The sequence below is a fragment of the Orcinus orca genome, chromosome 1 (genome assembly GCF_937001465.1).
Source record: "Orcinus orca chromosome 1, mOrcOrc1.1, whole genome shotgun sequence".
NCBI classification, from domain to species: Eukaryota; Metazoa; Chordata; class Mammalia; order Artiodactyla; family Delphinidae; genus Orcinus; species Orcinus orca.
Genome location: NC_064559.1, coordinates 174,252,383 through 174,264,409, shown reverse-complemented (window position 1 = coordinate 174,264,409; position 12,027 = coordinate 174,252,383). Strand labels below are relative to the sequence as shown.

At 42.0% G+C, this 12,027-nt stretch overlaps 1 protein-coding gene across 4 annotated transcripts in view; it reads right to left on the bottom strand.

The window, feature by feature from the left end:
* ATPAF1 (ATP synthase mitochondrial F1 complex assembly factor 1) overlaps window positions 1-12,027 on the bottom strand; it is a 37,924-nt gene that overhangs the window by 24,034 nt on the left and 1,863 nt on the right. For all 4 annotated transcript variants that reach the window (XM_033416502.2, XM_049702485.1, XM_033416505.2 and 1 more), the window contains exons 2-6: window positions 8,547-8,655; window positions 5,396-5,446; window positions 4,583-4,645; window positions 1,584-1,634; window positions 343-390 (exon numbers count right to left, since the gene is read on the bottom strand). In XM_033416502.2, coding sequence (XP_033272393.1) covers window positions 343-390; window positions 1,584-1,634; window positions 4,583-4,645; window positions 5,396-5,446; window positions 8,547-8,655 — 322 coding nt within the window. The remainder of the gene's footprint in view (window positions 1-342; window positions 391-1,583; window positions 1,635-4,582; window positions 4,646-5,395; window positions 5,447-8,546; window positions 8,656-12,027) is intronic.

Below are 12,027 nucleotides of genomic sequence, written 5' to 3'. Positions count from 1 at the left end.
CAATGCTGAAAAGAAACCGCCAATAAAAGAGAAACTTAAAGGAGGCTGAAAAGATTAAGGTCTCAGGTATTGCTTCCAACATTCACTTATATTAACAAATAAAGATCCACATCAGAAAGGGCTGAGACGTTTCAGAGAGCTAAACAGCCACAGGCTTATGGGGCCAAACCCACATGATTTCATAAGGCTAAAAATCTTACTTATCAGTACAATCAATATGTGAGCATCTTTGTTAAATAACTACAACATGTGAGATGGTATGGAGCATGAAGAGATTGGTTAGGAAACATCCTTGTCTGGCAGCACTGATAAGCAATCCTCATATGGTCACTGGACACTTACTGTTGGACAGGACTGAGCTCGGTTCCAGATCAAATCAAACTTCTCTTTCTGTAGGTTAGAAAAGAATAAAATTCAAAAACAAGAAAACATAAAAGGCCACGATCACATTTAAATTCACCAAGACTGAACTCTAGAACTAAAATACAACTAAAACAACCCCAAGTTCCATCATCTACAAATCCCTCTTACAACAAAGAGGAAAAAGTAGAGGTACGCTTTCCTGTTCAATATCAGAATTCTGTGTGAAGAGTGGATACTGCAAATGCTCTAACTCTTCAGGGGACTCTGCCCAGTGTCAGAGACAACAGGTCACTGAGTTTGTCCAGGGAGAGCTAAGAAGGCCTGTTCAAACAATGAGTCAGCATTGGAGACCTAAAATATCATGAAAAGCGCCGAGCCTTCTGAATGTTGCACTCATGAAAGGAAAGGGTATATATGTAAAAGATCTTTTTATTTTCTTAAAAGAAAATAAAAGATAGCAATACTCTCACAACAACCAAAAGGCCTGGCTTTATTTTTCCATCTGTAAGTTTTCCTCCTTAAACTTACACGTGTAAGCTCAGTATATATTTGGGTGTTTGATATAATCTTAACCTAAAGCTACTTCCTCTTCAGAGAAGAACAATTAAAGAACTAGCTGATAACCCAGTACATTAAATGCTTTCTTCTGGTAGAAGGCAGCAGGACATAAACCAGAAGAAGTCGGCAGCCTTCCTTCCCAGTCACAGATCTTAATGGTCAAGCAGTGGCCCGTTACTATCTCCAAGAAAGCAATTTTGAGAAAGGAAAAAAAAAAAGCCACTTGCTAAGGGGAAATGCCAGAAAAAGACTAGGAGGAAGCTCCAAGTCAGCTCAGGTACAGGTCACTCATACACAGGAAGGGAAGAAAGCTAGGCCAGAGGCCCTGTCCTAAATTCCAACAGCTTGGCTGGAAAACACCAAAAAGAAATAAAAGACACTTGGAAATTGCTCAGCAACATAAACTTACACCATGCTCCCTTGTCAGAGACTTGACTCAAAGAGACATTTCTAAACCAGAAAGATGAAAAACAAAAGCCATAAATATACCATATGGAGCTCCCAATCTTTGGTGCTCAGGGTATAATAAAAACCCTCAGAGCTATAAATGTAAGTTCTCAAGAGGCAATAAACATAGGAAAAGTAAAAGCAACTGGCCTGCTAAGGTTAGAGCCCTGACCTTCATGTTATAACACTCTCATTTTCCCCTCCAAACTACTTACAGGAATAACTGCGTAGACTGTATCTTTTGCTGCAAAATACTGCTGCCAAATCTGTACAAAAAAGAGAGTGTCTGTGACCATCAGTAACCTTTTCAACCTGTACCAAGAAGTGGTGACAGCTTTCATTGCTCAGAGTAATATGCTATTTGATAACAGGGAGGAAAACCCAACGTAATACTTTTATTACTAGTACATGATTACAAAAAAGATTTAATACAACCTACCCTTCTAGATGATTAAACTGTAACTCTTAATAACAAATTCCTATCAGAGAAACGGATTCTGAGACCTTGTTAATCACTTCTCCCAAGGTGTGCCTTGTGTGTAATAGACAAGCTTTTTTTTTATCATATGTTCTCTCTTCTCTCCCAAAACCCGCACTGTCCGGCCAACTGTGGGCCCTCTCAGAGAGCCAGGATCAGTCATTCGGAACCCAGGGTCTGAAGTCAGGCAGATCTGGATGCAAATCCCAGCTCTTATCATTTGCTGGCTCTGCTACTTTGGGAAAACTACTGGAAATCACTAAATTATATCAATATACTCATCAATAAAATAGTAATATTAACCTTAGAGGATTACTGTGAAGACTACTGAAATAATGTTTGTGCTTAGCACAACAGAATTACAATGCAAACCAAAGCCAAGGTGCTCCGAGGGCAAAAAAGAGGCACTTAATCCAAGTTAGGGAACAAGTGGCAGAGGAAGGGACACTTGAGCTGTATCCTGAAGAATGATCAGGAGTTAGCCAGGTGAACAGGGAGTCTGGGAAGAAAAACAGGTAGGAGAGAAGATAAGAGACACATTCTAAGCAGAGAATGACAAGCAGTAGCAAAGGCATAGAGGTGGGGGAAGGCATCATAGCTAAGGTGACACCTGAGGGAGCTGGTGTTGAAGACTGGGTCACCTTCCTTTAGAGCTGCTCTGCTTTGTCAACATTCCCATGAAAATGGGGGGGGAGGGGGGCAACTAAAGATACTAATCAAAGTGTGATCTCACCAACACAAAGCACAGAAGGACTATTACCTCCTAGGACCTTACTCTATCAATGCAGTAAGGTTGCTTTTCTTTTTTTCCTTTTTTTTTTTTTTTTTGCATGTCAAAACACTGTCTCATTTTTTTTTTTTTTTTTTTTTTTTGCGGTACACAGGCCTCTCACTGTTGTGGCCTCTCCCATTGTGGAGCACAGACTCCAGACGCGCAGGCTCAGCGGCCATGGCTCACGGGCCCAGCCGCTCTGCGGCATGTGGGATCTTCCCGGACCGGGGCACAAACCCATGTCCGCTGCATCGGCAGGCGGACTCTCAACCACTGCGCCACCAGGGAAGCCCTGTCTCCTCATTTTAAGGACAGCATATCCAGCTTATTTTTATTTAATTTGTATTAGAAGATATTTTATGAATCCACACTGAGTTTATGAGACTGACAGACGTTCCCTAACATAGTTGACCTTGGTTACTCAAAATTATATTAATGAACACAAATTCGTATCTAAAAATATAGGTCTAAGTGATACTTGTCATATGATTATCAGGCCTCCTGGGCCTGGCTTCTCTCCCCCCTAAAGGACATGCCTGGTGTCCACTTTCTATTGGCACTTCTTCCCAAAGGCAGTTTGAGGTCTCCTGGAGACTTTGCATTAAGCCTCTATTAACAGAAGTTAGAACTCTGCTCTGTTTTCTTTTTGTTTTTCTGTCTTTCCGCTAAGCTGAAACCCCTTGAGAGCTGGGGATTCTCTCATTTATTTCTATGCCTGGCACAGAGGCTGACATTTAATAACTGTCTGCTGAAATCAATGACACAGCGTTCAAGGACACCCACAGCAATTGGCACAGCTTCCCGTAAGGGAATATGATGTAGAGTCAAACAGACAAGGGTTTGAGTCCTAGCTCTGCCACTAAGTTGCTTCATGTCTTTAAGTTACAGTTTCCTCAGCTGTAAATTGGGAATAATAGCACCTACTTTATAAGGGGGTTATGACAATACAATGAAATAGTGTATATAAAGCACTAAGTACAGTACCTGACACGTAGTATACTGCTTTTACTATTATTTTGATTCTCTCAATATACCTAAAATATAATTCATGGAACTATAAGGAATGCCAATAAATAGCTTATTATATTCTAATTAAAGAGAAAAGAATCAGATGTGAAAATGTAAATAGCATTTACAAATGCTAATTCAAGTAATATGGAATGCCTAGTATATGGAATGACCAAACAAGCGGAATAGATCACACGTGGTTTGAAGGTGTCCAGGAAGCTTCCTGCAGAAGTTCCTAAAATAATGGAGGACTCTGAATGTCAAGCAAAGGAATATGGGAAGTCACTGAATATTTGAGAGCAGGTTACTAACATAATATTTATTTTTATTTATTTATTTAAAAACACAAATATAGCACTTATTCTGTGCCAGGCACTGTTCCAAGTACTTTATAAATATTAACTCATTTAATTCCCCAAATAACTCCATGAGGTAAGTACTATTATTATGTCCACTTTACAGATAGGGAATCTGAGGCCCCCAAAAGTTAACTAACTTATCAAAGTCATTCCGCTAGTAAGTGGCAGAGCTAGGACTTAAAACTGGCAGCTTGGTCCTAGAGTCTGTGTTTTAACCAATACACTATGCGAAGTAGAACTTTAGGAGGATTGAACTGGTGAGGATATGATAGGGGGAGAGGGGGTGGGAGAAATAAGAGCAGGGAAACCTATTTAGAAAGGTAGTCATCCAGGCATAGAGTAGTGATGATTTTAAATAAGATGTGGACAACAGGAATGAAAAAGAAAGGGGAAATGTCAGTTGATTAGATATATAGGAGTGAGACCAAGTTTTTGTATGCCCTATTTTTCATGTAATTCATCACTTTTGTTTTCAATGATTGCCTTTCATTTTGGCTAGAAAGAGGTGTCAGGAAATGTATGCTCCTTTCTACTTTCAGATTTGGTTCACAGAGCACACATTTTCATAAAGTATGACAATTCATTTTCATTCATTACCTGTTTTATTTCTTCTGCAGTTTTGTCTTTCACCATCTCAACGTTAAAGATTGAACTGAGGGTCTGAAAGAGAAAATAAAAGGCAATTAACACCCACAATTAAAAAAATAAAACAGTTTAACTCTATCTGTAAGCCTTGTGGGAAGCAACATGGGAGGACAGTACAGCAGATCTTCAATAAGTGGAGAATGAGTATAAGAAAACCCACATGCTCAGAAAAGGGAGCCCCCAGGGCAGGTTTCACAGTTCTATTTTCAGGGGATATCTACTGGTACTTCCCAAATGTTTCACGCTCACTAATAAGTGTTGCAGCACTTTGCAGCTCCTAAGAGGAGAAAGTTCGGTTGTTACCTTTAACTGCTATTCTGCCAGAAGTGGCTCCTTATTTGCAAGTTAAATGACAGAGTAAACATGTTTTTATTTGATTTTTTAAAACTACTTCCTAGGACTTCCCTGGCGGTCCAGTAGTTATGACTCCACATTTCCACCGCAGGGGGCACAGGTTCAATCCCTGGTTGGAGAACTAAGATCCCGCATGCTGCGCAGCGTGGCCAAAAAAAAAAAAATCTACTCCCTACAGAAAGTAGTAAGTAGTACACTACATTTCCTTCACATTTCCTCTAGCACCCCCAGGACCCACACTATACTAGGAGTCATATCAAGGTCATAACAAAAATTCGTAGAAATATCTCTCATCTCCACAGTTAGAAAATCACAAAATCACTGAACCACCGTAAATATGTTCAAACTTGCAGCCTCTTGTTATAGATGTTCCATATGAATTTATGCTTGGATATTTAATTAAAAACCTACCTTGTCCTTGGTGAATCCTCTGCTCATACGCTGTTTCCCCAATGTGTCTGTCTGAAATATACAGTGGGACAGGATATTAATCTATACTTTTAAGAAGAAGACCACCCTCCCTAGGTGAGGTGCCCAATAACTCATTTAGTAATGTTGCACCTCAGAACTCACTTCTCTCCACCCTATACAGTAACTGTACATACTGTTCTAAGAGTTACTCTTTGTGAGACAACTTTTCTTTGACTGATTCTGAGATACAGAGATGAGAAAGGAGTTCTTTGTTAGTAAACACCATCTACTGGTACTGAGAGTCCATTATATCCCTGCCACCATGGATGAGGGAATCCTTCCCAGAACAAGCCTACTCGGGTTTCCTGTGCTCTCTTTCCCCGTGAGCCACAGAGGAGGTAAGAATGGAATGATGTATTTTCCAAGCTGCTTCTTATCTGTGACAGCATTTCTGAAGTCAGGCAACCTCAGCAGACTATTGAGTCTTTTCTAGTACTCCATCTTAGTATTCCCTCCCTCAAATTAGACTCCCCCTCAAAAAAGGCCAGGAACAACTGAAAGTGATTATTTTCTCTCCTAGCCCACTCTCAGATAAAGGTCATGGCCAGGAAATACAATTTTGAGTTGTTTCTGACAGTAGGGATGTGTTGTTCTGAGTTTTCCATTCAATTTCTGTGCCTTTCAGAGAGGAGTGCAATCCACACCTGGGATTCTGAAGCTGAAACATACTTTCTGCATTAAACCCTGTTTTTCATTACTCTGTGCTTTAATGAATCCAAACCTTTCATAAATGATGTCGGTAGAACCAGTACCCACAAATTAGACAAAAGCGTGCTGTAGAAAAACCTGCTGGATACACCCTATGTGCCCAAAGTCTCAAGAGCAATTAATGAAACATTTAAAGCATGTCTACTACAGATGCTTTGGAAACCTATGGGGACCTGTTTTTTTGTTATCACAATAATTGACTGGATGGTTTCACCTGCATTTATGGGAGAGGCAGTGGCGCTAAATGAGCTGCAATTTTGCAGATGAGTTCTACATAATGAATTTTCCCTCATCCCACACAACTTTCCAATTCTAGCCAGACCTTCCCTCCTTCCTCCCTCCCTCCTTCCTCCCTCCCTCCTTCCTCCCTCCTTCCTTCCTCCCTCCCTCCTTCCTTTCCTTTCTCTTTCTTTCTCCTTTTTTATTCAATACTGAATTTTTCAGAAATGCAACTACTATGTAACTTAAGAGAAGACTGTACATTGTGGAAACTCATGAGGGTCACTGATAACAACACTGCTTATGGTTTGGGAGTTTTTATAATTACCAACATCCCGTACCAGTTTGCATTTGTTGCTTACGTATTCATGGTGATTCCATACAGAGGTGAAAGAACCTGATGACCGTACTAGGTCTCACAGCATAGTTGTGCCCAAGAACTTACATGCTGAAATCTGTATTTTATTTAAAAAATACTTCCCTTTATTACAGTTAAGGCATTATATTTATTTTTCCCCCTGAAATTATGTGAGTAGGTGGGTTATATTGTTTACATTTCATTTCAGGGTAGAATTAGAGAGAATTAAATACAATTTATTATAAAAAGGGGATGTTGGGTATCACGTGGTAGGGAACCAATGACTCAAAGTAAAGAAAAGGCTTTAGAAATGTAGTCATTAGCTATTAGCCTTCCTCTAGCTAGATAAGACAGTAAGTGAATATTTACCTAAGAGTTGCCATAATTTAAATTAAATCTTTACTTATTCTGCTCTTGTCATCGTAAAGCTGAATTTCTAAGTCTTGTTTCAAAAAGCCTTCCCAGATAATATTGAAAGTTTATAATACAGTAATATTTCCCATTGCTATTTATTTGTAATCTTGACACTATGTTTGCTAAAGGAAATTACATTTGATAAAATATTTGTAGTAGAAAGTTATTTGTTCATATAAAATTGTAAACTACGTTTATCACAGGTTGAATTTCTCCCCAACCTTGTAATGATTAACCCATTAACTATTCTTATTCTAATTAACTCAACCAGTTATTAAAAGACTGAGTGGATTCTCTTAAAATTTAGGATACCCAAGGCAAAAAAAGTTATTTTCCAAGTAAAATAAACATCTCTCCTTTTACAATGTAGAACCCCAATTTTCCACTGTAACTACCTTATTTCAGGCCCCTGCAGCCCACACCTGGATATATTCTCCCTGGCTTTGCCTCTCCCCCCTCCAATTTGTTCTGTACACCACCTTAGATTAGTATTTTTCAAATCATAGGTTGTGAAATCAATTTAGTGGACTGTGGCCAAAGTTTTTTAAAAGATGAAAATAATAATAAGAGTGCATTGCATGTATCAATAGTAAAAGTAAGCATTTGTTTCAGTTATAATTATATACATATATGTGTAATGAATTGCAATGTAAAATCTATTTCTTACCGTGGGTTATGGTCAAAAAGTTTGAGAAGCACTGCATTAATCTTCCTATACAATTGTCCCCTGGTATCAGTCAGGGATTGGTTCCAGGACACCTGAAGACACCAGAATCTGTAGGTGCTCAAGTCTCTTATATAAAATGGTGTAGTATTTGCATATAACCTACGCACATCTTCCCATACACTTTAAATCATCATACTTATAATACCTAATACAATGTAAATTCTATGTAAATAGTTGTAAATACAATAAATGCTATGTAAATAGCTACCTGTAAGTGGTAAACTCAAGTGTTGCTTTTTGGAACTTTCTACAGTTTTTTTTTCCCCTGAATACTTTCTATCAGCTGTTGGCTGGATCCACAGATGCAAAATCTGTGGATGCAGAACCTGCAGATAGGGAGGGCTGACTATACACAGCTTTCAACATGCTTTTCCCCAGCTCTGATTCTTGTTTAAGGGTAATAAGAGCTAACATGTATTAAGCACTTTTTCCCTCCCTGATCCCTACATGTGTGCCTTGACCACTCGACTATACCCCCTGGGAGCAGAGATTACCCTTTTCATCCCCTTATATCTCCACCATGACTACAGTACCTTGCCAGAAGGAGCAGTATACCATTTATGGATGGAGCTGATCCCCTCAATGAGCCCACTCCCAGGATAAGGGTCAGGGGTGGGGATGTAGAGCACTGGTGAGCCAACAACACCCAAAGGGGTAGGTCTTACCTTCTGTTCCACACATTTGATAAAGTCACCTTGCTTGGAGTGCCCCACTGGCTGCTTCCGAAACTCACTGCACTTCTCCAGTCGGGACTCAAAAGCAGTTGGGTCAGACCTGATCAAAGGTAAACCAAAGGATAAACAACCTGGGCCTTTCTTTCTTAAATAAATTTATTTATTTAATTTATTTTTGGCTGCGTTGGGTCTTCGTTGCTGCACACGGGTTTGTCTCTAGTTGTGGAGAGCAGGGGCTACTCTTCGTTGTGGTGCGCGGGCTTCTCATTGCAGTGGCTTCTCTTGTGCAGAGCACGGGCTCTAGGTGCGCGGGCTTCAGTAGTTTTGGCATGCAGGCTCAGTAGTTGCGGCTCATGGGCTCTAGAGTGCAGGCTCAGTAGTTGTGGCGCACGGGCTTAGCTGCTTTGCAGCATGTGGGATCTTCCTGGACCAGGGCTTGAACCCGTGTCCCCTGCACTGGCAGCCGGATTCTTAACCACTGCGCCACCAGGGAAGCCCGCCTTTCTGGATTTTGAAATAACAAAGCACCATGTTCCACTTTCACAGAGAGAGGACACAGTCAGAGGCTGAAGGATTTGTCTTCATTTAGTTAGGCCTGAGCACAGGCCTACAAATCAAGAAAGTGGAAAGAGAAATCCACTTATTCAACTGTTATTACTCCTCAAGGGGCCTGTGTAACATTTTTCTCCTGCAGGATATTCCCTAGGGTGACACAGGGCTTGCTCCCTCAGGTACTTACACTCTGGGTATTTGGAATTTAAATCCTTAAGATAGGAAAGGTACTTTGTGGTCATCTTGCTGGGTTAGATGCAAGAATCCTCAGGCAGGAATCCCAGGTGTCCAGCTCTTACTGGAACGCATCTAATTCTCAGACATGTCCCTTCCCTCCCCGACTAGGGCAAATCTCTATTTATTCAGATCCCAGCAACTCAGAGGCTTCAGGCAGCCTATTTTGCAGATTTAGCACCTGAGTTCTCCCTGACCCTCTCTCCAAAGAACCTGCTCCAGTTGATGGATCATCAGAATTTGTCCTTATGTCACAATGGGGCTGGTCTTCAGGCGTCAAGTCCGGGTTGGGGCTGCCATCTGTTAAGAATGCTTCAGGCTGTGTAGCTGACAATATCTGGCTGTGTACACTTTGGTGAAGATGTCATCCAGGGGCTCCAGCTCCCAGGCCATGAGACCTGTAGTGTCATGGGTGACGTCTGCAGGCTCCAAGGGCATCCTGGTTACCCCTCTGGTCCTTCTTGGTCAAGGCAATGGAGGGCGCTCGTCCTCCATGTAACTCTTTCTGGAGGTGATGTCGAACACCACTCCCTTCACTGCCATGTACTTGGATAGATCGTCCTTCCTTCCGGAGAAGGCCAGCTCCTCCTCGATGAAGAGCTGCACCAAGGGCCTCACCTGGTAGGGTGTGGCACCTGCCTGGCCAGGGCTGCAAGTACCAGGGCCTAGGTTAGTGTTGCCAGTGAGCAGATGGAGATGGTGAGGGGTGGCCCAGGCAGTGGAGCCCTGTGTACTCTCACCCTGGACATCTTTCATTACTAAAACATTTTGAGTCTAAGTCTACCTCTCTGTATCTTTCACTCCCCCAGGAACAAGAGAAAATGTCTAGTTCTTTTTATGAGTACCTGAAAATTGCTCTTATGTCACCTCCTAAGTTTCTCTAGGTTGAATTTCTTCAGTTTTTTCAGCCTCTCTTCATATACATGATTTGTAAATCATTCCTTACTGTGGACCTTCTCTCTGGGCATGTTCGTTTATGCACACTCTAGATACAGTGGGCCTAAAGCTCTCACCAGTGTAGAGTGTGACGCAAAAACCCAGGTACTGGACTGGAGTGGGGTCAGCAGGGCACACAGCCTTGTCTTGCTGTTGGCTCACACTGAACTGGGGTTATAAGTGCTCCAAGAGCCCAGGTTTTAGTGAGTATGCTACAGCACTAACCAATCAGGACTATAATTCCTTTTAAAATATCTCACGATAGCCCACCTGTTGGTCTTGGGCCTCACGGTGAAGCTCTGTCTTGCCTCTTTCCTCGATGACTTGGCCCAGGTTCTACTGATCCTTTCTTGGCCCTGCTTTCACTGCATACCTCCCTTTTCCTCTACCTCATGTTCTTTTCCCTTTTGTAGCCGCAGTTTTCCCTCCCATCTCACTCAACTTCTTCTAGAACTTATTCCTTCCTCTCTCCCTTTCACTCATTCAACAAACTTGACTTGTTGTCTCTCGCCTGTTGGTTGACTTGCTGGGCTTCAGAGATACAGAAATAAATAAGAAAGAGTCCCTACCTCAAGGAGCTTACTATCTAGTAGGACAGAAGGACATGTAAATAAGTACATGAGAGTGCTACAGGTATTAAGATGAAAATTTGCTCAGATATTCCCAAATGGCTAAGGTCGTTTCAGGCTCTGTTGCTCCCCATACCTGGAACACCTGCCCCCAACGTCAGTCCTTTATTCCTTTGCGCTGGGCCATAGAGCTAAAAGGAAGTTTTGGTATTAGATAAAGCTAGGGAGACTGGCAGGTACTAGAGCACAAGGGCCTTGCATGGAACACTAAGGATATGGAGTGGCCTTGGAAAGCCACTCTTTAGGAGACAGCAGTAGTATGTGTAAACACTGACACAGGAATGATCTAGTGGGGAAGGAAAGTAAAACCAGTCATTCATTTGTTCATGAATAGGAATGAACAGGAGCTGTGAAGTATTCAGAATATTAGTAGACCACTCTTCTGAGATGCCTGTCTGTGAAAGGGATCAGTGAGGAAAGGCTGAAGGGGAATGTAGGTCAAGAAAAGGTTTTTAAGATGACAAATACTTGAGTATATCTGAATGCTGTTGAAGGAGAGCAAAAATCCTCATTCATTTATTCTGTCATTCTTTCAAAGAAAGATCATTATAGTAGCAGTGACATGGACTGGGGGTAGATGGGTCTAAGACCAGAAGTGAGGAAGACTAGTTAGAGCAGGGGTCCCCAAGCCCCGGGCCACGGACCGGTACCATTCCGTGGCCTGTTAGGAACTGGGCCACACAGCAGGAGGCAAGCAGAGGGCAAGCGAGCGAAGTTTCATTCTGTATTTACAGCCACTCTCCATCCCTCGCATTACTGCCTGAGCTCCGCCTCCTGTCAGATCAGCGGCAGCATCAGTCTCATAGGAGCGCAAACCCTACTGTGAACTGCGCACGTGAGGGATCTAGGTTGTGCGTTCCTTATGAGAATCTAATGCCTGATAATCTGAGGTGGAGGTGAGGCGCTGATGCTAGCGCTGGGGAGTGGCTGCAAATACAGAGTATCATTAGCAGAGAGGTTTGACTGCACAGAGACCATAATAAATCAATTGCTTGCAGACTCCTGTCAAAACCCTATCAGTAGGGACTTCCCTGGCGGTCCAGTGGCTAAGACTCCACGCTCCCAATGCAGGGGGCACAGGTTCAATCCCTGGTTGGGGAACTAAGGTCCCACATGCTGCA